Source organism: Salmo salar, chromosome 10, assembly GCF_965601325.2.
Source record: "Salmo salar chromosome 10, fSalSal1, whole genome shotgun sequence".
Lineage (NCBI taxonomy): Eukaryota > Metazoa > Chordata > Actinopteri > Salmoniformes > Salmonidae > Salmo > Salmo salar.
This window is the reverse complement of record NC_138300.1, coordinates 95,297,670-95,321,020: the sequence shown is the minus strand read 5'-3', so window position 1 is coordinate 95,321,020 and position 23,351 is coordinate 95,297,670. Positions and strand designations below refer to the sequence as shown.

Genomic DNA, 23,351 nt, shown 5'->3' with positions numbered 1-23,351 from the left:
TAGAGTATGGGAGCCACGATGTACTCCAAACCCCTTCAGACAAAAGTCATGCACCTAACAATATGTTAAATGTGATCAGTAGCAGATGAACATGAATGTCAAAACCTTGCCAAGATACTCAAAGACAATGCTGTCAGATTACAATTGGTTTCCAGGAAGATCATAAACCAACATTAGATATTTTTTAAGGAAAGACAATATTAATAACAAGAACTCCATCAAAGCATCTTGTTATCCTTTCTTACAACTCCCATGAAAGACAAGACTAGCGAATATAAACATTGTATATATATATATATATATATATATATATATATATATATATATATATATATATATATATATATAGTTCGTATCATTAACCAATTGTTCTAAAAAAAAAACCACAACAGTTATTTTAGAGTAGCTAACTACTTTGATGAAACATATACTATTTACTTACAGTTTCATGTGGCATGGGGTTAAATCCACAGAGGTTGCAGACAGTGTTCTTGCATTCTGTGCAGGTGTTGTAGTTGGGAGGGTCCTTGGAGCCCTTGTTGAGTTCCACCTTGCAGAGTGGACAGGTAGATTGGCCTGCTTTGGGAGCTGGTTGGGAGGATGCTGCTCCCTTTGGAGGCGCTGATGGGGGTTTGTCCACTTTGGCATGTACTGATGGGGGGATATTGGCCTTCTGGGGTTGCGCTGCTTTCTTCTCCTCTGCTTTCTGAGCAGCAGGTAGTTTTGTCTCGTTTGCAGGAGGCATCTTGGGAGAGGTCTGGGCCAGTGCAGATATCTTGGGGGAAGCTGGCGGTGTGGTGCGGGGCTCGTCCTGAACAACTGAGGTTATCAAAGTGGAGGCAGAGCTGAAAATGGAAGAGCCAAAGCCAAACATCTTCCCAGACACTGACTCTTCGGGCTTTGAGGAGGCAGACTGAGATTTGGGACCTCCAAAGCCAAATAAGCCTCCTGATTCCTGCTTGGGGGGTTGCTTTGTGGCTGGGAAGGCACTACTCTCCCTACGCCCAGGGATGGGCTGCTGTGGTGGTTTATGAGGTTCTGATGTTCTCCGGTTCTCCAGTGGAGCCTTCTGAGCAGGCACTGGGCTTGCCGGATTTTGAGTGTCTGCTGCTTTAGCAGCTTCAATTATTGATATATCAGGCTCTGATTTTGCAGCCTCTGCTGAGGGCTGCGGAGGCTGTCCTTGTTGTTGTAGAGTCTTCTGTTGTGGAGGTTGTTGGACTACTGTTGGAGTCGGTTTGTCCACTGACGTCTGGTCCTGCTGGCAAACCACTGTCGGGGATACCTCCTTCTTCTGTGACGAGCCTGGTGCTGGGGTCTCTTTCACTAAAGCAGGAGTCATAGACACCTTGGGGGAAGCTGGAGGTGTGGTGCGGTGCTCATCCTGAACAGCTGAGGTGATCAAAGTGGATGCCGAGCTGAAGATAGAGGAGCCAAAGCCAAGCATCTTCCCAGACACTGAGTCTTCAGGCTTTGACTGAGCAGGCTGAGATTTAGCACCACCAAAGCCAAAGAAGCCTCCTGACTCCTGCTTGGTGGGCTGGGCCTGTGGTGGTGGTACAGATTTTGCATGAGAGGCTCCACCTTTTGGAAGCTGTTGTTGAGGCTTCCCGGGCTCTCCTTTCGGTGTCCCTGCTAGAGGCTGAGGTTGTTGCTCTTGTTGTTGTGGAGTCTCTTGGTGTGGAGGATGTTGGACAGGGGTTGGAGTTGATTTGTCCACTGGCGTTTTGTCCTGCTGTGAAGCCACTGCCGGAAATACCTCCTTCTGTGGTGACCCTGGTGCTAGGTTCTTCTTCTCTTTCTCTGAAGCAGGAGTCATTGGCTCCTTTAGGGGAGCAGTTTCGAGGTCTGGCATTGGAGCTTGCTGGGGCTGTACTTGTTGTGATGCCTTTGTAGCAGGAGTTTGCTTTTCTTGCTGCTGTACAGTTGCAACAGCTCCACTGGTTTTGGGTGTGGCTGGAATTGGTTGGTCCACTGGTTTCTGTACAATTCTAGGTTCTTCATTCTCCTTCTCAGCCACAGCAGGTGAAGCCTGTTTATTTTGTGTGGATCCTAGTGGTGGGGTCTCCTCCTTTTTGTCTGCATTTGGTGCTGGGGTACCAGCGGGAATTGGTGTCTCCTGAGGCACACTGGGTGTAGTGATCTCTTTTTGGCCAGCCGCAGGTACAGGGATCTCCTCCTTCTGGGGTTTAGCTGGAGCTGGGGTCGGCTTTTGAGATGCAGCAGGTGTGACATTCTCCTTTTGAAGTGCAACAGGTGTAGAGACTATGCTGGGCAAGGGTTGGGATTTCATCATGGGAGGTCCTGGGGGTTCCATTGCTCCAAGTGCTCTCTGCATCTGGCAGGTCAGACAGAGCCATTCCTTTACCTGAAATAAAATAACAGTGTTGATAAAAAATAACTAAAAATAATATAACTAAAAATAATATTAATATAAATAATATATCTCATCTTAGTTGCTATTTAAACACTGCATACTACATGTGACATACATACAAAATAACTGTCTTATGCTCTACATCTGTGTGTGTGTGTGTGTGTGTGTGTGTGTGTGTGTGTGTGTGTGTGTGTGTGTGTGTGTGTGTGTGTGTGTGTGTTTGTGTGAGAGTGTGTGTGTGCGTGCGAGTGTTTTTAAATTCTGTATATCTATGTTGCATGTACTATCTAGGCACCTGACCTGAGCCATAAGGGAGACTAGGCATCTACCACCCCACTACCACTATCAGCGGGGCAATGAAGCATATGTTGTTTGTCCCTCCACTTTGGTTCTGAAATCACCATCACCCACTGATTAACTTGTAATTTTTGCAGATTAAGTGTGTGAGCTAGTATTGTATTAATATTGACTGTAAAAAATTGCTGTTGCAAAGCCAATGAATATGTAGCACAACTTTGGATTTCATCCCTATCTCAAAACCAGATGGTTTTGACCGTTTGAAAGTTTTTACTGAGTAAGCTTCTCCTCGCGCTTCGGGCATGCCTCGCAAAAGGGATTGGTGGCCTCGTTATGAAATGATCAACTTTACCATGTAAACTCAGCAAAACAAGAAACGTCCTCTCACTGTCAACTGCGTTTATTTTCAGCAAACTTAACATGTGTAAATATTTGTATGAACATAACAGGATTCAACAACTGAGACATAAACTGAACAAGTTCCACAGACATGTGACTAACAGAAATGTAATAATGTGTCCCTGAACAAAGGGGGGGTCAAAATCAAAAGTAACAGTCAGTGTCTCGTGTGGCCACCAGCTGCATTAAGTACTGCAATGCATCTCCTCCTCATGGACTGCAACAGATTTGCCAGTTCTTGCTGTGAGATGTTACCACACTCTTCCACCAAGGCACCTGCAAGTTCCCGGACATTTCTGGGGAGAATGGCCCTAGCCCTCACCCTCCAATCCAACAGGTCCCAGACGTGCTCAATGGGATTGAGATCCAGGATCTTCACTGGCCATTGCAGAACACTGACATTCCTGTCTTGCAGGAAATCACGCAAAGAACATGCAGTATGGCTGGAGGCATTGTCATGCTGGAGGGTCATGTCAGGATGAGCCTGCAGGAAGGGTACCACATGAGGGAGGAGGATGTCATCCCTGTAACGCACATCGCTGAGATTGCCTGCAATGACAACAAGCTCAGTCCGATGATGCTGTGACACACCGCCCCAGGCCATGACGGACCCTCCACCTCCAAATCGATCCCGCTCCAGAGTACGGGCCTCGGTGTAATGCTCGTTCCTTCGACGATAAACGCAAATCCGACCATCACCCCTGGTGAGACAAAACCGCGACTCGTCAGTGAAGAGCACTTTTTGCCAGTCCTGTCTGGTCCAGCGACAGTGGGTTTGTGCCCATAGGCGACATTGTTGCCGGTGATGTCTGGTGAGGACCTGCCTTACAACAGGCCTACAAGCCCTCAGTCCAGCCTCTCTCAGAATATTGAGGACTGTCAGAGCGCTGATGGAGGGATTGTGCGTTCCTGGTGTAACTCGGGCAGTTGTTGTTGCCATCCTGTACCTGTCCCTCAGCTGTGATGTTCGGATATACCGATCCTGCGCAGGTGTTGTTACACGTGGTATGCCACTTGCGAGGATGATCAGCTGTCCGTCCTGTCTCCCTGTAGCGCTGTCTTAGGCATCTCACAGTACGGACATTGCAATTCATTGCCCTAGCCACATCTGCAGTCCTCATGCCTCCATGCAGCATGCCTAAGGCACGTTCACGCAGATGAGCAGGGACCCTGGGCATCTTTCTTTTGGTGTTTTTCAGAGTCAGTAGAAAGGCCTCTTTAGTGTCCTAAGTTTTTATAACTGTGACCTTAATTGCCTACCGCCTGTAAGCTGTTAGTGTATTAACGACCGTTCCACAGGTGCATGTTCATAAATTGTTTAAGGTTCATTGAACAAGCATGGGAAACAGTGTTAAACCCTTTACAATGAAGATCTGTGAAGTTATTTGGATTTTTACGAATTATCTTTGAAAGACAGGGTCCTGAAAAAGGGACATTTCTTTTTTTGCTGAGTTTAAATCTAAAAATGACCATACTGATTGTTTAAAGCAAAACAACCAAAACAAAGCTGGGCAGAGTGTGCAGTTTGAATAGGCTACTATCATTGCCTGGGGTTGTTTGGCATGCAAAATTACTTGTAGATCAATGACTGTCAACACAGTTACATGCAGTCCAACACTGAAGAAGAGAGGACGCATCAGTTGTTACAAGATAAGAAATATTTTCAGACAGTAGAAAGAATGTAATATGAGCAGAAAATGCTTGTGAACCGTGAATTCATAACTTTAGAATCTATTTTTTGAACGATGCATGCTACATTTGGATTGGTTTGGGGTCCGTGGACTGATGCGTTTCGGTGAATGTTACATCCCTAGCATATTCTGTAGAGTATGGGAGCCACGATGTACTCCAAACCCCTTCAGACAAAAGTCATGCACCTAACAATATGTTAAATGTGATCAGTAGCAGATGAACATGAATGTCAAAACCTTGCCAAGATACTCAAAGACAATGCTGTCAGATTACAATTGGTTTCCAGGAAGATCATAAACCAACATTAGATATTTTTTAAGGAAAGACAATATTAATAACAAGAACTCCATCAAAGCATCTTGTTATCCTTTCTTACAACTCCCATGAAAGACAAGACTAGCGAATATAAACATTGTATATATATATATATATATATATATATATATATATATATATATATATATAGTTCGTATCATTAACCAATTGTTCTAAAAAAAAAAACACAACAGTTATTTTAGAGTAGCTAACTACTTTGATGAAACATATACTATTTACTTACAGTTTCATGTGGCATGGGGTTAAATCCACAGAGGTTGCAGACAGTGTTCTTGCATTCAGTGCAGGTGTTGTAGTTGGGAGGGTCCTTGGAGCCCTTGTTGAGTTCCACCTTGCAGAGTGGACAGGTAGATTGGCCTGCTTTGGGAGCTGGTTGGGAGGATGCTGCTCCCTTTGGAGGCGCTGATGGGGGTTTGTCCACTTTGGCATGTACTGATGGGGGGATATTGGCCTTCTGGGGTTGCGCTGCTTTCTTCTCCTCTGCTTTCTGAGCAGCAGGTAGTTTTGTCTCGTTTGCAGGAGGCATCTTGGGAGAGGTCTGGGCCAGTGCAGATATCTTGGGGGAAGCTGGCGGTGTGGTGCGGGGCTCGTCCTGAACAACTGAGGTTATCAAAGTGGAGGCAGAGCTGAAAATGGAAGAGCCAAAGCCAAACATCTTCCCAGACACTGACTCTTCGGGCTTTGAGGAGGCAGACTGAGATTTGGGACCTCCAAAGCCAAATAAGCCTCCTGATTCCTGCTTGGGGGGTTGCTTTGTGGCTGGGAAGGCACTACTCTCCCTACGCCCAGGGATGGGCTGCTGTGGTGGTTTATGAGGTTCTGATGTTCTCCGGTTCTCCAGTGGAGCCTTCTGAGCAGGCACTGGGCTTGCCGGATTTTGAGTGTCTGCTGCTTTAGCAGCTTCAATTATTGATATATCAGGCTCTGATTTTGCAGCCTCTGCTGAGGGCTGCGGAGGCTGTCCTTGTTGTTGTAGAGTCTTCTGTTGTGGAGGTTGTTGGACTACTGTTGGAGTCGGTTTGTCCACTGACTTCTGGTCCTGCTGGCAAACCACTGTCGGGGATACCTCCTTCTTCTGTGACGAGCCTGGTGCTGGGGTCTCTTTCACTAAAGCAGGAGTCATAGACACCTTGGGGGAAGCTGGAGGTGTGGTGCGGTGCTCATCCTGAACAGCTGAGGTGATCAAAGTGGATGCCGAGCTGAAGATAGAGGAGCCAAAGCCAAGCATCTTCCCAGACACTGAGTCTTCAGGCTTTGACTGAGCAGGCTGAGATTTAGCACCACCAAAGCCAAAGAAGCCTCCTGACTCCTGCTTGGTGGGCTGGGCCTGTGGTGGTGGTACAGATTTTGCATGAGAGGCTCCACCTTTTGGAAGCTGTTGTTGAGGCTTCCCGGGCTCTCCTTTCGGTGTCCCTGCTAGAGGCTGAGGTTGTTGCTCTTGTTGTTGTGGAGTCTCTTGGTGTGGAGGATGTTGGACAGGGGTTGGAGTTGATTTGTCCACTGGCGTTTTGTCCTGCTGTGAAGCCACTGCCGGAAATACCTCCTTCTGTGGTGACCCTGGTGCTAGGTTCTTCTTCTCTTTCTCTGAAGCAGGAGTCATTGGCTCCTTTAGGGGAGCAGTTTCGAGGTCTGGCATTGGAGCTTGCTGGGGCTGTACTTGTTGTGATGCCTTTGTAGCAGGAGTTTGCTTTTCTTGCTGCTGTACAGTTGCAACAGCTCCACTGGTTTTGGGTGTGGCTGGAATTGGTTGGTCCACTGGTTTCTGTACAATTCTAGGTTCTTCATTCTCCTTCTCAGCCACAGCAGGTGAAGCCTGTTTATTTTGTGTGGATCCTAGTGGTGGGGTCTCCTCCTTTTTGTCTGCATTTGGTGCTGGGGTACCAGCGGGAATTGGTGTCTCCTGAGGCACACTGGGTGTAGTGATCTCTTTTTGGCCAGCAGCAGGTACAGGGATCTCCTCCTTCTGGGGTTTAGCTGGAGCTGGGGTCGGCTTTTGAGATGCAGCAGGTGTGACATTCTCCTTTTGAAGTGCAACAGGTGTAGAGACTATGCTGGGCAAGGGTTGGGATTTCATCATGGGAGGTCCTGGGGGTTCCATTGCTCCAAGTGCTCTCTGCATCTGGCAGGTCAGACAGAGCCATTCCTTTACCTGAAATAAAATAACAGTGTTGATAAAAAATAACTAAAAATAATATAACTAAAAATAATATTAATATAAATAATATATCTCATCTTAGTTGCTATTTAAACACTGCATACTACATGTGACATACATACAAAATAACTGTCTTATGCTCTACATCTGTGTGTGTGTGTGTGTGTGTGTGTGTGTGTGTGTGTGTGTGTGTGTGTGTGTGTGTGTGTGTGTGTGTGTGTGTTTGTGTGAGAGTGTGTGTGTGCGTGCGAGTGTTTTTAAATTCTGTATATCTATGTTGTATGTACTATCTAGGCACCTGACCTGAGCCATAAGGGAGACTAGGCATCTACCACCCCACTACCACTATCAGCGGGGCAATGAAGCATATGTTGTTTGTCCCTCCACTTTGGTTCTGAAATCACCATCACCCACTGATTAACTTGTAATTTTTGCAGATTAAGTGTGTGAGCTAGTATTGTATTAATATTGACTGTAAAAAATTGCTGTTGCAAAGCCAATGAATATGTAGCACAACTTTGGATTTCATCCCTATCTCAAAACCAGATGGTTTTGACCGTTTGAAAGTTTTTACTGAGTAAGCTTCTCCTCGCGCTTCGGGCATGCCTCGCAAAAGGGATTGGTGGCCTCGTTATGAAATGATCAACTTTACCATGTAAACTCAGCAAAACAAGAAACGTCCTCTCACTGTCAACTGCGTTTATTTTCAGCAAACTTAACATGTGTAAATATTTGTATGAACATAACAGGATTCAACAACTGAGACATAAACTGAACAAGTTCCACAGACATGTGACTAACAGAAATGTAATAATGTGTCCCTGAACAAAGGGGGGGTCAAAATCAAAAGTAACAGTCAGTGTCTCGTGTGGCCACCAGCTGCATTAAGTACTGCAATGCATCTCCTCCTCATGGACTGCAACAGATTTGCCAGTTCTTGCTGTGAGATGTTACCACACTCTTCCACCAAGGCACCTGCAAGTTCCCGGACATTTCTGGGGAGAATGGCCCTAGCCCTCACCCTCCAATCCAACAGGTCCCAGACGTGCTCAATGGGATTGAGATCCAGGATCTTCACTGGCCATTGCAGAACACTGACATTCCTGTCTTGCAGGAAATCACGCAAAGAACATGCAGTATGGCTGGAGGCATTGTCATGCTGGAGGGTCATGTCAGGATGAGCCTGCAGGAAGGGTACCACATGAGGGAGGAGGATGTCGTCCCTGTAACGCACATCGCTGAGATTGCCTGCAATGACAACAAGCTCAGTCCGATGATGCTGTGACACACCGCCCCAGGCCATGACGGACCCTCCACCTCCAAATCGATCCCGCTCCAGAGTACGGGCCTCGGTGTAATGCTCGTTCCTTCGACGATAAACGCAAATCCGACCATCACCCCTGGTGAGACAAAACCGCGACTCGTCAGTGAAGAGCACTTTTTGCCAGTCCTGTCTGGTCCAGCGACAGTGGGTTTGTGCCCATAGGCGACATTGTTGCCGGTGATGTCTGGTGAGGACCTGCCTTACAACAGGCCTACAAGCCCTCAGTCCAGCCTCTCTCAGAATATTGAGGACTGTCAGAGCGCTGATGGAGGGATTGTGCGTTCCTGGTGTAACTCGGGCAGTTGTTGTTGCCATCCTGTACCTGTCCCTCAGCTGTGATGTTCGGATATACCGATCCTGCGCAGGTGTTGTTACACGTGGTATGCCACTTGCGAGGATGATCAGCTGTCCGTCCTGTCTCCCTGTAGCGCTGTCTTAGGCATCTCACAGTACGGACATTGCAATTCATTGCCCTAGCCACATCTGCAGTCCTCATGCCTCCATGCAGCATGCCTAAGGCACGTTCACGCAGATGAGCAGGGACCCTGGGCATCTTTCTTTTGGTGTTTTTCAGAGTCAGTAGAAAGGCCTCTTTAGTGTCCTAAGTTTTTATAACTGTGACCTTAATTGCCTACCGCCTGTAAGCTGTTAGTGTATTAACGACCGTTCCACAGGTGCATGTTCATAAATTGTTTAAGGTTCATTGAACAAGCATGGGAAACAGTGTTAAACCCTTTACAATGAAGATCTGTGAAGTTATTTGGATTTTTACGAATTATCTTTGAAAGACAGGGTCCTGAAAAAGGGACATTTCTTTTTTTGCTGAGTTTAAATCTAAAAATGACCATACTGATTGTTTAAAGCAAAACAACCAAAACAAAGCTGGGCAGAGTGTGCAGTTTGAATAGGCTACTATCATTGCCTGGGGTTGTTTGGCATGCAAAATTACTTGTAGATCAATGACTGTCAACACAGTTACATGCAGTCCAACACTGAAGAAGAGAGGACGCATCAGTTGTTACAAGATAAGAGATATTTTCAGACAGTAGAAAGAATGTAATATGAGCAGAAAATGCTTGTGAACCGTGAATTCATAACTTTAGAATCTATTTTTTGAACGATGCATGCTACATTTGGATTGGTTTGGGGTCCGTGGACTGATGCGTTTCGGTGAATGTTACATCCCTAGCATATTCTGTAGAGTATGGGAGCCACGATGTACTCCAAACCCCTTCAGACAAAAGTCATGCACCTAACAATATGTTAAATGTGATCAGTAGCAGATGAACATGAATGTCAAAACCTTGCCAAGATACTCAAAGACAATGCTGTCAGATTACAATTGGTTTCCAGGAAGATCATAAACCAACATTAGATATTTTTTAAGGAAAGACAATATTAATAACAAGAACTCCATCAAAGCATCTTGTTATCCTTTCTTACAACTCCCATGAAAGACAAGACTAGCGAATATAAACATTGTATATATATATATATATATATATATAGTTCGTATCATTAACCAATTGTTCTAAAAAAAAAACACAACAGTTATTTTAGAGTAGCTAACTACTTTGATGAAACATATACTATTTACTTACAGTTTCATGTGGCATGGGGTTAAATCCACAGAGGTTGCAGACAGTGTTCTTGCATTCTGTGCAGGTGTTGTAGTTGGGAGGGTCCTTGGAGCCCTTGTTGAGTTCCACCTTGCAGAGTGGACAGGTAGATTGGCCTGCTTTGGGAGCTGGTTGGGAGGATGCTGCTCCCTTTGGAGGCGCTGATGGGGGTTTGTCCACTTTGGCATGTACTGATGGGGGGATATTGGCCTTCTGGGGTTGCGCTGCTTTCTTCTCCTCTGCTTTCTGAGCAGCAGGTAGTTTTGTCTCATTTGCAGGAGGCATCTTGGGAGAGGTCTGGGCCAGTGCAGATATCTTGGGGGAAGCTGGCGGTGTGGTGCGGGGCTCGTCCTGAACAACTGAGGTTATCAAAGTGGAGGCAGAGCTGAAAATGGAAGAGCCAAAGCCAAACATCTTCCCAGACACTGACTCTTCGGGCTTTGAGGAGGCAGACTGAGATTTGGGACCTCCAAAGCCAAATAAGCCTCCTGATTCCTGCTTGGGGGGTTGCTTTGTGGCTGGGAAGGCACTACTCTCCCTACGCCCAGGGATGGGCTGCTGTGGTGGTTTATGAGGTTCTGATGTTCTCCGGTTCTCCAGTGGAGCCTTCTGAGCAGGCACTGGGCTTGCCGGATTTTGAGTGTCTGCTGCTTTAGCAGCTTCAATTATTGATATATCAGGCTCTGATTTTGCAGCCTCTGCTGAGGGCTGCGGAGGCTGTCCTTGTTGTTGTAGAGTCTTCTGTTGTGGAGGTTGTTGGACTACTGTTGGAGTCGGTTTGTCCACTGACTTCTGGTCCTGCTGGCAAACCACTGTCGGGGATACCTCCTTCTTCTGTGACGAGCCTGGTGCTGGGGTCTCTTTCACTAAAGCAGGAGTCATAGACACCTTGGGGGAAGCTGGAGGTGTGGTGCGGTGCTCATCCTGAACAGCTGAGGTGATCAAAGTGGATGCCGAGCTGAAGATAGAGGAGCCAAAGCCAAGCATCTTCCCAGACACTGAGTCTTCAGGCTTTGACTGAGCAGGCTGAGATTTAGCACCACCAAAGCCAAAGAAGCCTCCTGACTCCTGCTTGGTGGGCTGGGCCTGTGGTGGTGGTACAGATTTTGCATGAGAGGCTCCACCTTTTGGAAGCTGTTGTTGAGGCTTCCCGGGCTCTCCTTTCGGTTTCCCTGCTAGAGGCTGAGGTTGTTGCTCTTGTTGTTGTGGAGTCTCTTGGTGTGGAGGATGTTGGACAGGGGTTGGAGTTGATTTGTCCACTGGCGTTTTGTCCTGCTGTGAAGCCACTGCCGGAAATACCTCCTTCTGTGGTGACCCTGGTGCTAGGTTCTTCTTCTCTTTCTCTGAAGCAGGAGTCATTGGCTCCTTTAGGGGAGCAGTTTCGAGGTCTGGCATTGGAGCTTGCTGGGGCTGTACTTGTTGTGATGCCTTTGTAGCAGGAGTTTGCTTTTCTTGCTGCTGTACAGTTGCAACAGCTCCACTGGTTTTGGGTGTGGCTGGAATTGGTTGGTCCACTGGTTTCTGTACAATTCTAGGTTCTTCATTCTCCTTCTCAGCCACAGCAGGTGAAGCCTGTTTATTTTGTGTGGATCCTAGTGGTGGGGTCTCCTCCTTTTTGTCTGCATTTGGTGCTGGGGTACCAGCGGGAATTGGTGTCTCCTGAGGCACACTGGGTGTAGTGATCTCTTTTTGGCCAGCCGCAGGTACAGGGATCTCCTCCTTCTGGGGTTTAGCTGGAGCTGGGGTCGGCTTTTGAGATGCAGCAGGTGTGACATTCTCCTTTTGAAGTGCAACAGGTGTAGAGACTATGCTGGGCAAGGGTTGGGATTTCATCATGGGAGGTCCTGGGGGTTCCATTGCTCCAAGTGCTCTCTGCATCTGGCAGGTCAGACAGAGCCATTCCTTTACCTGAAATAAAATAACAGTATTGGGAAAAAATGCAAAAGAAAACAATTTTGTACAATGTTATTGCAGTCTGAGAACCAGTAGATGCTTTTATTTTAGTTGCTATTTAAATACTGCATACTACATGTGAAAAACATACCAAAACTACCATCATAATGCTCTAAAATCTGAAGATGCTAAATAAAATGAATACTTTATATCAGGCTGTATTAATACCAATCTTCAAGATCTAAAATTAGATAACAACATCTATAGAGAGTATGAATATAGACCTAAAATCTTAATTGTTTCTCCTCTCACGGTTTGTGAACCTAATTTTCACAGGACAGACAGTGCCTTCAGAAAGTATTCATACCCTTTGACGTATTCCACATTTTTTTGTGTTTCAGCCTAAATTCAAAATGTATTAAAAAAAGATTTTTTCCTATCTACCCACAATACCCCATAATGACAAAGTGAATGTTTTTAGAAATCTTTGTAAATGTATTGAAAATGAAATACAGAAATATCTAATTGACATAAGTATTCACACCCCTTTGCTATGACACTCCAAACTGAGCTCAGTTGTATCCAATTTTGTTTGATCATCCTTGAGATGTCACTACTTGATTGGAGTCCACCTGTCGCTAATTCAATTGTTTGGCCATTTAGAAAGAAACACACCTGTCTATATAAAGTCCCACAGTTGACAGTGCATGTCAAAGCAGAAACCATACCATGAAGTCCGAGGAACTGTCTGTAGATCTCCAAGATATAATTGTGATGAGGCATATATCTGGAGAAGGGTATAAAACAAGTTCAAGAATGTTGAACGTTTCCAAGAGCACAGTGGTCTCCATTACTGGGAAATGGAAAAAATATGGAACTACCTAGACTCTGCCTAGAGATGGACCTCCGACCAAACTGAGCAACCGGGCAAGAAGGATCATGGTCAGGGAGGTGACCAAGAACCCAATGGCCACTCTGACAGAACTACAGAGTTCATTGGCTGAGATGGGAGAACCTGCCTGAGAGACAAAAGTCTCTAGAGCACTTAACCAATCTGGGCTTTATGGGAGAGTGGCCAGATGGAAACCACTCCTGAGAAAAGGGCACATGACAGCATGCCTGGAGTTTGCAAAAAGGCACATGAAAGACTCTGAAAAAATAAGGCAAAATATTCTGTGGTCTGTTGAGACAAAAATGTAACTATTTGGCCTGAATGAAAAGTGCTATGTCTGGAGAAAACCAGGCAAAGCTGATCACCAGTCTAACACCATCCCTACCATGAAGTATGGTGGTGGCAGAATCATGCTATCGGGATGCTTTTAAGCGGCAGGGACTGGCAGACTGGTAAGGATAGAGGGAACAATGAATGGGGACAAATACAAGCAAATTCTTGATGAGAACCTGCTTCAGAGTGCAAACGACCTTAGACTGGTGCAAAGATTTACATTCCAACAGGACAAAGACCCCAAGCATACAGCCAAAGAAACGCTGGAATGGCTTCAGAACAAGAATGTGAAAGTCCTTGAGTGGCCCAGCCAAAGCCCAGACTTGAATCCCATTGAAAAACGGTGGAAAAACTTGAAGATTGCTGTTCACTGTCGCTCCCCATCTAACTTAACAGAGCTTGAGAAAATCTGCAAGGACGAATGGGAGAAGATCCCCAAATCCACAAGTGCAAAGCTGATAAAGACATACCCAAGATGACTCAAAGCTGTATTTGCCGCCAAAGGTGTTTCTACAAAGTCTTTACTCAGGAGTGTCAATACTTATGTAAATTATACACATATACATATTTCTGTATTTTATTTTCAATGAATTTGCTAAAAACAATTCTACACACGTTTTCACTTTGTCATTATGGGGTATTGTGTGTAGAAGGGTGAGAAAAATAACCAATTTAATCAATTTTGAATTGAGGCTGTAACACAACAAAAGGTGGAATAAGTCAAGGGGTACTGTAGTCTGGTGCATATTCTGTAGAATATTGGGAGTCAATGCTGCCAGATTACAAATTGTTCATGAATTCATGAACCAATATTATACAATTATTAATAAAAAGAGCTCACTCAAAGCATCTTGTTATCCTATCTTACACCTCCCATGAAAGACATGACCGGCAACTATAGACATTGGGAATCCTTAACAAATTGTTCTAAAATAAAGCACAACAGTTATGATAGAGTAGCCTAATTACTTTGATGAAACAGACTCTTTACTTACTGTTTCATGTGGCATGTGGTTAAATCCACAGAGGTTGCAGACAGTGTTCTTGCACTCCGTGCAGGTATTATAGTTGGGAGGGTCCTTAGAGCCCTTGTTGAATTCCACCTTGCAAAGTGGACAGGTGAACTGGCCTGCTTTGGGAGCTCGATGGGAGGATGCTACTACCTGTGGAGGCTCTGATGGGGGTTTGTCCACTTTGGCCTGTACTGATGGGGGAACCTTGACCTGCTGGGGTTGCTTTATTTTTTGAGCAGCAGGTGGGTTAGTCTCTTTTGCAGGGGGCATCTTGGGAGACATCTGGGCCAGTGCAGACATCTTGGGGGAAGCTGGCGGTGTGGTGCGGGGCTCATACTGAACACCAGAGGTTATCAAAGTGGATGCAGAGCTGAAGATGGAGGAGCCAAAGCCAAACATCTTCCCAGACACGGACTCTTCAGGCTTTGAGGAGGCAGACTGAGATTTGGGACCTGCAAAGCCAAATAAGCCTCCTGACTCCTCCTTAGTGGGTTGCTGTGTGGCTGGAATGACACTACTCTGCCTACGCCCAGGGCTAAGCTGCTGTGGTGGTTTATGAGGTTCTGATGTTCTCCGATTCTCCAGTGGAGCCTTCTGAGTAGGAACTGGGCTTACCGGTTTTTGAGTGTATGCTGCTTTAGCAGCTTCAATTATTGATATATCAGGCTCTGATTTTAGTGCCCCTGCTGAGTGCTGCTGAGGCTGTTCTTGTTGTTGTGGAGTCTTCTGTTGTGGAGGTTGTTGGACAAGTGTTGGAGTCAGTTTTTCCACTGGCTTCTGGTCCTGCTGGTAAACCACTGTCGGGGATACCTCCTTCTGTGATGAGCCTGGTGCTGGGGTCTCTTTCAATATAGCAGAAGGCATTGACTCCTTTTTGGGTGAGGCTGTTGTAGGGGCCACTTGTTGGGGACCAGCTGGTCTGGGAGTCTCCTTCTGTTGAGGTGCAACAGGGGCAGACACCTTGGGGGAAGCTAGAGGTGTGGTGTGGGGCTCATCCTGAACAGCTGAGGTGATAAAAGTAGATGCAGAGCTAAAGATAGAGGTGCCAAAGCCAAACATCTTCCCAGACACAGAATCTTCAGGCTTTGACTGAGCAGGCTGAGATTTAGCACCACGAAAGCCAAAGAAGCCTCCTGACTCCTGCTTGGGGGGCTGGGACTGTGGTGGTGGTACAGTTTTGGCATTAGAGGCTCCACCTTTTGGAAGCTGTTGCTGAGGCTTCGAAGGCTCTGCTTTCAGTGTCGTTGCTAGGGGCCGAGGAGGCTTGCCTTGTTGTTGTGGAGTCTTCTGCTGTCTAGGTTGTTGGACAAGGGTTGTAGTTGGTTTGTCCACTGGCTTCTGGTCCTGCTGTGAAGCCATTGCTGGAGATGCCTCCTTCTGTGGTGAGCCTGGTGCTGGGGTCTTGTTGTCTTTCTCTGAAGCAGGAGTCATTGACACCTTTTTGGGTGAGGCTGTTTTATGGCCCACTTTTTTGGGACCAGCAGGTCTGGGAGTCTCCTTCTGTTTAGGTCCAACAGGTACAGCAAACTTGGGAGAAGCTGGCGGTGTGGTGCGGGGCTCATCCTGAACAGTTGAGGTGATCAAAGTGGATGCAGAGCTGAAGATAGAGGAACCAAAACCAAACATCTTCCCGGACACTGACTCTGTCGGCTTTGAGGGAGCGGGCTGAGAGGCTGAAGTCACTTGCTCTTTTCTGGGTGAGACTGGTGTAGGAGCCGCTTTTTGTTGACAAGCTGGTGTGGGAGTCTCATTTCGAGTTGTAACAGGTGCGACAGTGTATTTTTGAGGAGCAGCAGATGTGGAGACTTTGCTTGGCGAGGGTTTCATCATGGGAGGTCCAGGAGATTCCATTCCTCCTAGTGCTCTCTGCATCTGACAGTTCAGACACAGCCACTCCTTCACCTGAAAGAAAAACATACTGTTAATATTCATATCATATACTCAGTGGCCATACATTTGACACTTACTAAAAAAAGCTCTTAATCATGCTTTTTATCAAGAGTAAGAAACCAATCACGTTCTTACCTCTGTAACATTCGGCATGAGCTTGAATCCACAGAGGTTGCAAACAGTGTTCTTGCATACAGTGCAGGTGTTGTAGTTGGGAGGGTCCTTGGATCCCATGTTGAGTTCCACCTTGCAGAGTGGACAAGTGGACTGGTGTGCTTTGGGAGCTGGTTGGGAGGATGCTGCTCCCTTTTGAGGTTCTGATGGGGGTTTGTCCACTTTGGCCTGTACTGATGGGGGGATCTTGGCCTGCTGGGGTTGCTCTGCTTTCTTTTCTGCATTCGGAACAGCAAGTGGTTTTATCTCCTTTGTAGGCGGCATCTTGGGAGAGGCCGGTGCAGACACCTTGGGGGAAGCTGGTAATATGATGCGGGGCTCATCCTGAACAGCTGAGGTGATCAAAGTGGATGTGGAGCTGAATATGGAGGAGCCAAAGCCAAACATCTTCCCAGACACAGACTCTTCAGGTTTTGAAGGGGTAGACTGAGATTTGGGACCACCAAAGTCAAATAAGCCTCCTGAGTCCTGCTTGGGGGGTTGCTGTGTTGCTAAGATGGCACTACTCTGCCTACGCCCAGGAAGTCTGGGCTGCTGTGGTGGTGTCTGAGGTTCTGATGTTTTTGGGTTCTGTGGTGACTTCTGAGCAGGTGTTGGATTGGCTGGTTTCCCAGGCTGCTGCTTTGGGGAAGTGATTTTAGGGTCTGGCTTTGGAGTTTCCTGAGGCTGTACTTGAGGCAGGGGCTGTGTAGCCAGCTGTTCCCATGCAGGCATTTGATTTTCTGGCTGCTGTAAAGGTTGAACAGTTTCGTTCTGCTTGGTTGTAGGTGTCGCTGATTGCTCCACTGACTTTTGAACAATTGCAGGTTTCTGGTTGTCAATTGAGATCTCAATAGATGAAGCCTCTTTTTTTAGTGGGGTGTGAACTGTTGAAGTGTCTTTTGTTTTGGGTGAACCTGGAATGGGGGCCTTTTTGTTCTGTATTGCAGCAGGAGCTTGGACCTCTTTAGTTTCTTCTGCTCCCAAAGGTGGGGCTTCCTTCTTCAGAGGTAAACCAGATGGAACAGCCTCTTTATCTTGTGTTGAATCTGGTTTTGGGGCCACCTTTCTGTCTGGTGACCCTGGCAGTATAGGTTCCTTCTTCTTTTGGGGTGAGGCTGGGGATGGTGCCTCCTTGGTGAGAGGTGAAGCACGGACCTCCTTGGAGAATGGTAAAAAAGGAGTCGGTGCCTCCTTGATGAGAGGGGAGGCAGTAGTTTGTTCCTCCTTGGTGAGAGAGGAGGCAGAAGTTGGTTCCTCCTTAGCGAGAGCTGAGGCAGGAGTTAGTGCCTCCTTGATGATAAGGGAGGCAGTAGTTGGTTCCTCCTTGGTGAGAGAGGAGGCAGTAGTTTGTTCCTCCTTGGTGAGAGCTGCGGCAGGAGATGGTTCCTCCTTGGTGAGAGGGGAGGCAGTAGTTTGTTCCTCCTTGGTGAGAGAGGAGGCAGTAGTTTGTTCCTCCTTGGTGAGAGCTGAGGCAGGAGTTGGTTCCTCCTTGGTGAGAGCTGCAGCAGGAGATGGTTCCTCCTTGGTGAGATCTGAGGCAGGTGTTGGTGCCTCCTTGATGAGAGAGGCAGAAACCTTATTGACAGGTAAAGCTGGGATCGGGACTTCATTCACAAGGGACACACCTGGTGCAGGATCCTTTTTCTTTTGTGGTGACATTTTGGATGAGGCTGGCAATCGAGCCTCCTTTTGTGGTGCAGCAAGTGTGGTTGTCTCCTCTTTTTGGAGTGTGGGGGTGTTCTTCGGCTGATCTGCAGCAGGTATGGTAGTCTCCTTTTCCTTTTGAAATTCAGCAGATGCAGCATCCTCCTTTTGAGGAGCAACAGGTGTAGAGACCTTGCTGGGCAAGGGTTGGGGTTTCATCATGGGAGGTCCTGGGGGTTCCATTCCGCCATGTGCTCTCTGCATCTGGCAGTTCAGACACAGCCATTCCTTCATCTGGAAAAAAGTAAAAGTATAATTTTTTTAAACAGTGTAAACTATAATAATAAAACTGAAAATGACAGACCGTATGCCCAATGCATATATCTGAAAATATTTAAACAAAAACTTACAGAAATTCCTACCTGCTTACTATAATACTTGCATTTTTACTAACCTCTGTAACATGTGGCATAGGGTTAAATCCACAGAGATTGCAGACAGTGTTCTTGCATTCGGTGCAGGTGTTGTAGTTGGGAGGATCCTTGGAGTCCATATTGAGATCCACCTTGCAGAGTGGACAGGTGAACTGGCCTGCTTTGGGAGCTGGTTGGGATGATGCTCCTCCCTTTGGAGGATCTGATGGGGGTTTGTCCACTTTGGCCTGTACTGATGGGGGGACCTTGGCCTGCTGGATTTGCTCTGCTTTCTTCTCATCTGCTTTCTGAACACCAGGTGGTTTGGTCTCCTTTGCAGGGGACATCTTGGGAGAGGCCTGGGCTGCTGCAGACACCTTTGGGGAAGCTGGCGGTATGAAGCGGGGCTCCTCATGAACAGCTGAGGTGATCAAAGTGGAAGCAGAACTGAAGATGGAGGAGCTAAAGCCAAACATCTTCCCAGACACTGACTCTTCAGGCTTTGAGGGGAAAGATTCAGATTTAGCACCACCAAAGCCAAATAAGTCTCCTAACTCATCATTGGGGAGTTGCTGTGTGGCTGGGATGGCACTACTCTGCCTACGCGCAGGGCGAGGCTGCTGTGGTGGTTTTGGTGGTTCTGATGTTCTCCGGTTCCCCTGTGGTGCCTTCTGAGCAGGCACTGGGCTTGCATGTTTTTGAGTGTCTGCTGCTTTAGCAGCTTCAGCTTTTGATAAATCAGGCTCTGATTTTGGTGCCCCTGCTGAGGGCTGCTGAGGCTGTTCTTGTTGTTTTGGAGTCTGCTGTTGTTGAGGTTGCTGGACAAGGGTTGGAGGTGGTTTGTCTACTGGCTTCTGGTCCTGCTGTGAAGCCACTGATGGAGAAATCTGCTTCTTCTGTGGCGAGCCTGGTTCTGGTGCGTTCTTCTCTTTCATTGAAGCAGGGGTCACGATTACCTTTTTGGCTGAGGCTGTAGTAGGGGCCACTTTTTGGGGACCAACTGGTGTGGGAGTCTCCTTCTTTTGAGGTGCAACAGGTGCAGACACCTTGGGGGAAGCTGGTGGTGTGGTGCGGGGCTCCTCCTGAACCGCTGACGTAATAAAAGTGGAGGCAGAGCTAAAAATGGAGGAGCCAAAGCCAAACATCTTCCCAGACACTGACTCTTCAGGCTTTGAGGAGGCAGACTGAGATTTAGGACCTCCAAAGCCAAATAAGCTTCCGGATTCCTGCTTGGGGGGTTGCTGTGAGGTTGGGATGGCACTACGCTGCCTACGCCCAGGGCTGGGATGCTGTGGTGGTTTCGGTGGTTCTGATGTTCTCCGATTCTCTAGAAGAGCCTTCTGAGCAAGCACAGGGCTGGCAGGTTTTTGAGTGTCTGCTGCTTTAGCAGCTTCAGCTTTTGATACTTCAGCTGCAGGGGGAATTGGTTTCCTTTGAGGGGAGCCTGGGGTTTGACTGTCTTTCTTAGCAGATGCAGCAGCTTTTGCAATATCCTTTTGGGCTGCGCTGGGTGTGACAGGGACTGTTTGAGGAGCAGACACCTTGTTGGGAGACGGTTTAATCATCGGGGGTTCTGGGGGTTCCATTCCACCAAGAGTTCTCTGCATCTGGCAGTTCAGACACAGCCACTCCTTCACCGGAAAGATCAATGTTGTGTTAGATACGTACTGTATACCCAGTTACCTGTTGGTATAATAGCTGGATAAAATCATTTCAAGGAATCTTCATAAATATATTGCTGAATATTTCCATGTGAATATACAGTCTGCATAAAACATGCCCAGTTATTGCTCTAAGTAACTTGCGTGAATATTATAGTTATAGTTGAATACAAATTTAGCATTTTGTGTAACTAAAGCAATTAATATCTGTGTGAACCTACTAGGCTGCTACAAAAATGACCCTGTCAATTAAACTTTGAATTGAATAAAATATTGTTTAAAAAAAAGAACAAATATTGAACCTTTATTTAACTAGTCAGTTAAGAACAAACTCTTATTTACAATGACAGCCTACCCCAGCCAAATCCTAACTCGGACGACGCTGGACCAATTGTGCACCGCCCTATGGGACTCCCAATCACGGCCGGTTGTGATACAGCCTGGAATCTAACCAGGGTCTGTAGTGACGCCTCTAGGACTGAGATGCAGTGCCATAGACCGCTGCGCCACTTGGGAGCTCTGGTTTGCACAGGCAAATTGATAGAGTTGCCATAATTGTATTATGTTGAAATGAATTCAAAGAACTGTTATGTATTACCTCGGGAACGTTTGGCATGGGGTTGAATCCACAGAGGTTGCAGACAGTGTTCTTGCATTCAGTGCAGATGTTGTAGTTGGGAGGGTCCTTGGATCCCTTGTTGAGTTCCACCTTGCAGAGTGGACAGGTGGACTGGCCTGCTTTAGGAGCTGGTTGGGAGGTCTCCTTTGCAGGGGGCATCTTGGGAGAGGCCTGGGCTGCTGCAGTCACCTTGGGAGAAGCTGGAGGTGTGGTGCGGTGCTCATCCTGAACAGCTGAGGTGATCAACGTGGATGCAGAGCTGAAGATGGAGGAACCAAAGCCAAGCATCTTCCCAGACACAGAGTCTTCAGGCTTTGAGGGGGCAGGCTGAGAGGCTCGAGTCACTGGCTTCTTTTTGGGTGAAGCTGGTGCAGTGGCCACTTTATGGGGCCCAGATGATGTTGGAGTGTCTTTCTTTTGAGGAGCAGCAGGAGCTGAGACTTGGTTGGGTGAAGGTTTGGGTTTCATCATGGGATGTTCTGGATCTTCCATTCCTCCTAGTGCTCTCTGCATCTGACAGTTCAGGCACAGCCACATCCACTCCTTCACCTTAAACATTTTCACATTGTAAAAGGAATAAAGAATTGGATACATTTCTTATACAGCTCTTTCTACGCATGATGGAAAGTAGCACAAGCAAATGTTTCTGCAGTGATATCATCAGACACTTCCCTTACTCTCTGGGAAATAAATTGTCCAGCACACTGTGATACATCATTCTTGCCGTTTTGAGCTTTAACATGACTTGCAATTTAAGTATTTGGTGTATTGCATACGTACCAAGCACATTGTAAAAGAAATGTATTGGAACCATCTGAAATTCAACTTCTATTCACTATAGGTCTAGTACCATGCTACTGTTGATAGAATTAATATAGGTCAAGAACAAATCAGGAAATTAAATAGTCATAACGACTTCACATGACACTTTGCATTGTCTCTCTTTTATAAAAGCCAGAAATTGTCAGTAAATGCAAATATACTAAAATCCCAAACTATTCATACAGGCTAAAACCTTATCACACTGGTTTTTCCTACCATATTTGTATGAGGAGTGACTAAACAAGTAATGAATAGACCAACTGTGCGATGTCTAAAAGTTATTTCTGGAACTGAAATACATTGATTGAAACAAATAGACTTTTCAAATCTAACAGATAACAATTTAATTTCAGAATGACTTCGATTTTCCTATGGATGATTTGTGTAGCGATTATTTATCTATCTGAACTTTTCTATGAAAGAGAGAGCCTTGTCTAAATAATATTATAAACTGGGTGGTTCAAGCCCTGAATGCTAATTGGCTGAAAGCTGTGGTATATCAGACCGTATACCATGGGTATGTCAAAACATGTATTTTTACTGCTCTAACTACATTGGTAACCAGTTTATAATAGCAATGGTGCACCTTGGGGGTTTGAGGTATATGGCCAAAACACAACGGCTAAGGGCTGTATCCAGGCACTCCACGTTGTGTTGTGCGTAAGAACAGCCCTTAGCCGTGGTATATTGGCCATATACCACACCCCCCCATGCCTTACTGCTTAAATATAGCACTCATAATTAATTTACACAGTAATAAAGTGATTCTGGTTGTTTTACCTCAGAAACATTTGGCATGGGGTTAAATCCACAGAGGTTGCAGACAGTGTTCTTGCATTCGGTGCAGGTGTTGAAGTTGGGAGGATCCTTGGAGCCCTTGTTGAGTTCCACCTTGCAGAGTAGACAGGTAGATTGGCCTGCTTTGGGAGCTGGTTGGGAAGATGCTCCTCCCTTTGGAGGATCTGATGGGAGTTTGTCCACTTTGGCATGTACTGATGGGGGGACCTTGACCTGCTGGGGTTGCTCTGCTTTCTTCTCCTCTGCTCTCTGAGCAGCTGGTGGTTTGATCTCCTTTGCAGGGGGCATCTTAGGAGAGGCCTGGGCTGCTGCAGACCCCTTGGGGGAAGCTGGCGGTGTGAAGCGGGGCTCATCCTGAACAGCTGAGGTGATCAAAGTGGATGCAGAGCTGAAGATAGAGGAGCCAAAGCCAAACATCTTCCCAGACACTGAGTCTTCAGGCTTTGAGGGGGCAGGCTGAGATTTTGCACCACCAAAGCCAAAGAAACCCCCTGACTGCTCTTTGGTGGGCGGGGCCTCTGGTGGCACAGCTTTGGCAGGAGAGGCTCCACTTTTTGGAAGCTGTTGCTGAGGCTTCCCAGGCTCCTGCTGTGTAGATGGGGTGGCATTACTCTGCTTAAGCCCAGGTTGGCCTGGCTGCTCTGGTGGTTTCTGAAGCCCTGATGCTCTCCGGTTCTCCTGTAGTGTCTTCTGAGCAGGAGTTGAACTGCCAGGTTTCTGAGGGTCTGCTGCTTTAGCAACCTCTGTCTTGGGTGGCTGTGTTGCTGATGTAACAGGTTTCCTCTGGGGGGAGTCTGGTGTTGGAGTGTCTTTCTTTTGGGGTGTGGTGGGTGGGACAGTGGTCTTCTGAGGTGCAGATCCGTTGTTGGGAGAAGGTTGGGGTTTTATCATGGGAAGTCCTGGGGATTCCATTCTCTTCATCTGGCAGTTCAAACACAGCCACTCATTCACCTGAAGGAAAACATCATTGTTAAGATGGTCAAATAACATGATACTACATGGTTCAATATCATCTAGT

The 23,351-nt window shown here is 46.7% G+C and overlaps 1 protein-coding gene across 1 annotated transcript in view; it reads right to left on the bottom strand.

Moving 5' to 3' along the window:
- Positions 1-23,351, bottom strand: part of LOC106599044 (uncharacterized) — a 158,004-nt gene that overhangs the window by 119,352 nt on the left and 15,301 nt on the right. The window contains exons 4-11 of the mRNA XM_082956625.1: positions 22,316-23,284; positions 20,693-21,262; positions 18,475-20,064; positions 16,356-18,314; positions 14,313-16,232; positions 10,182-12,107; positions 5,325-7,250; positions 443-2,368 (exon numbers count right to left, since the gene is read on the bottom strand). Coding sequence (XP_082812751.1) covers positions 443-2,368; positions 5,325-7,250; positions 10,182-12,107; positions 14,313-16,232; positions 16,356-18,314; positions 18,475-20,064; positions 20,693-21,262; positions 22,316-23,284 — 12,786 coding nt within the window. The remainder of the gene's footprint in view (positions 1-442; positions 2,369-5,324; positions 7,251-10,181; positions 12,108-14,312; positions 16,233-16,355; positions 18,315-18,474; positions 20,065-20,692; positions 21,263-22,315; positions 23,285-23,351) is intronic.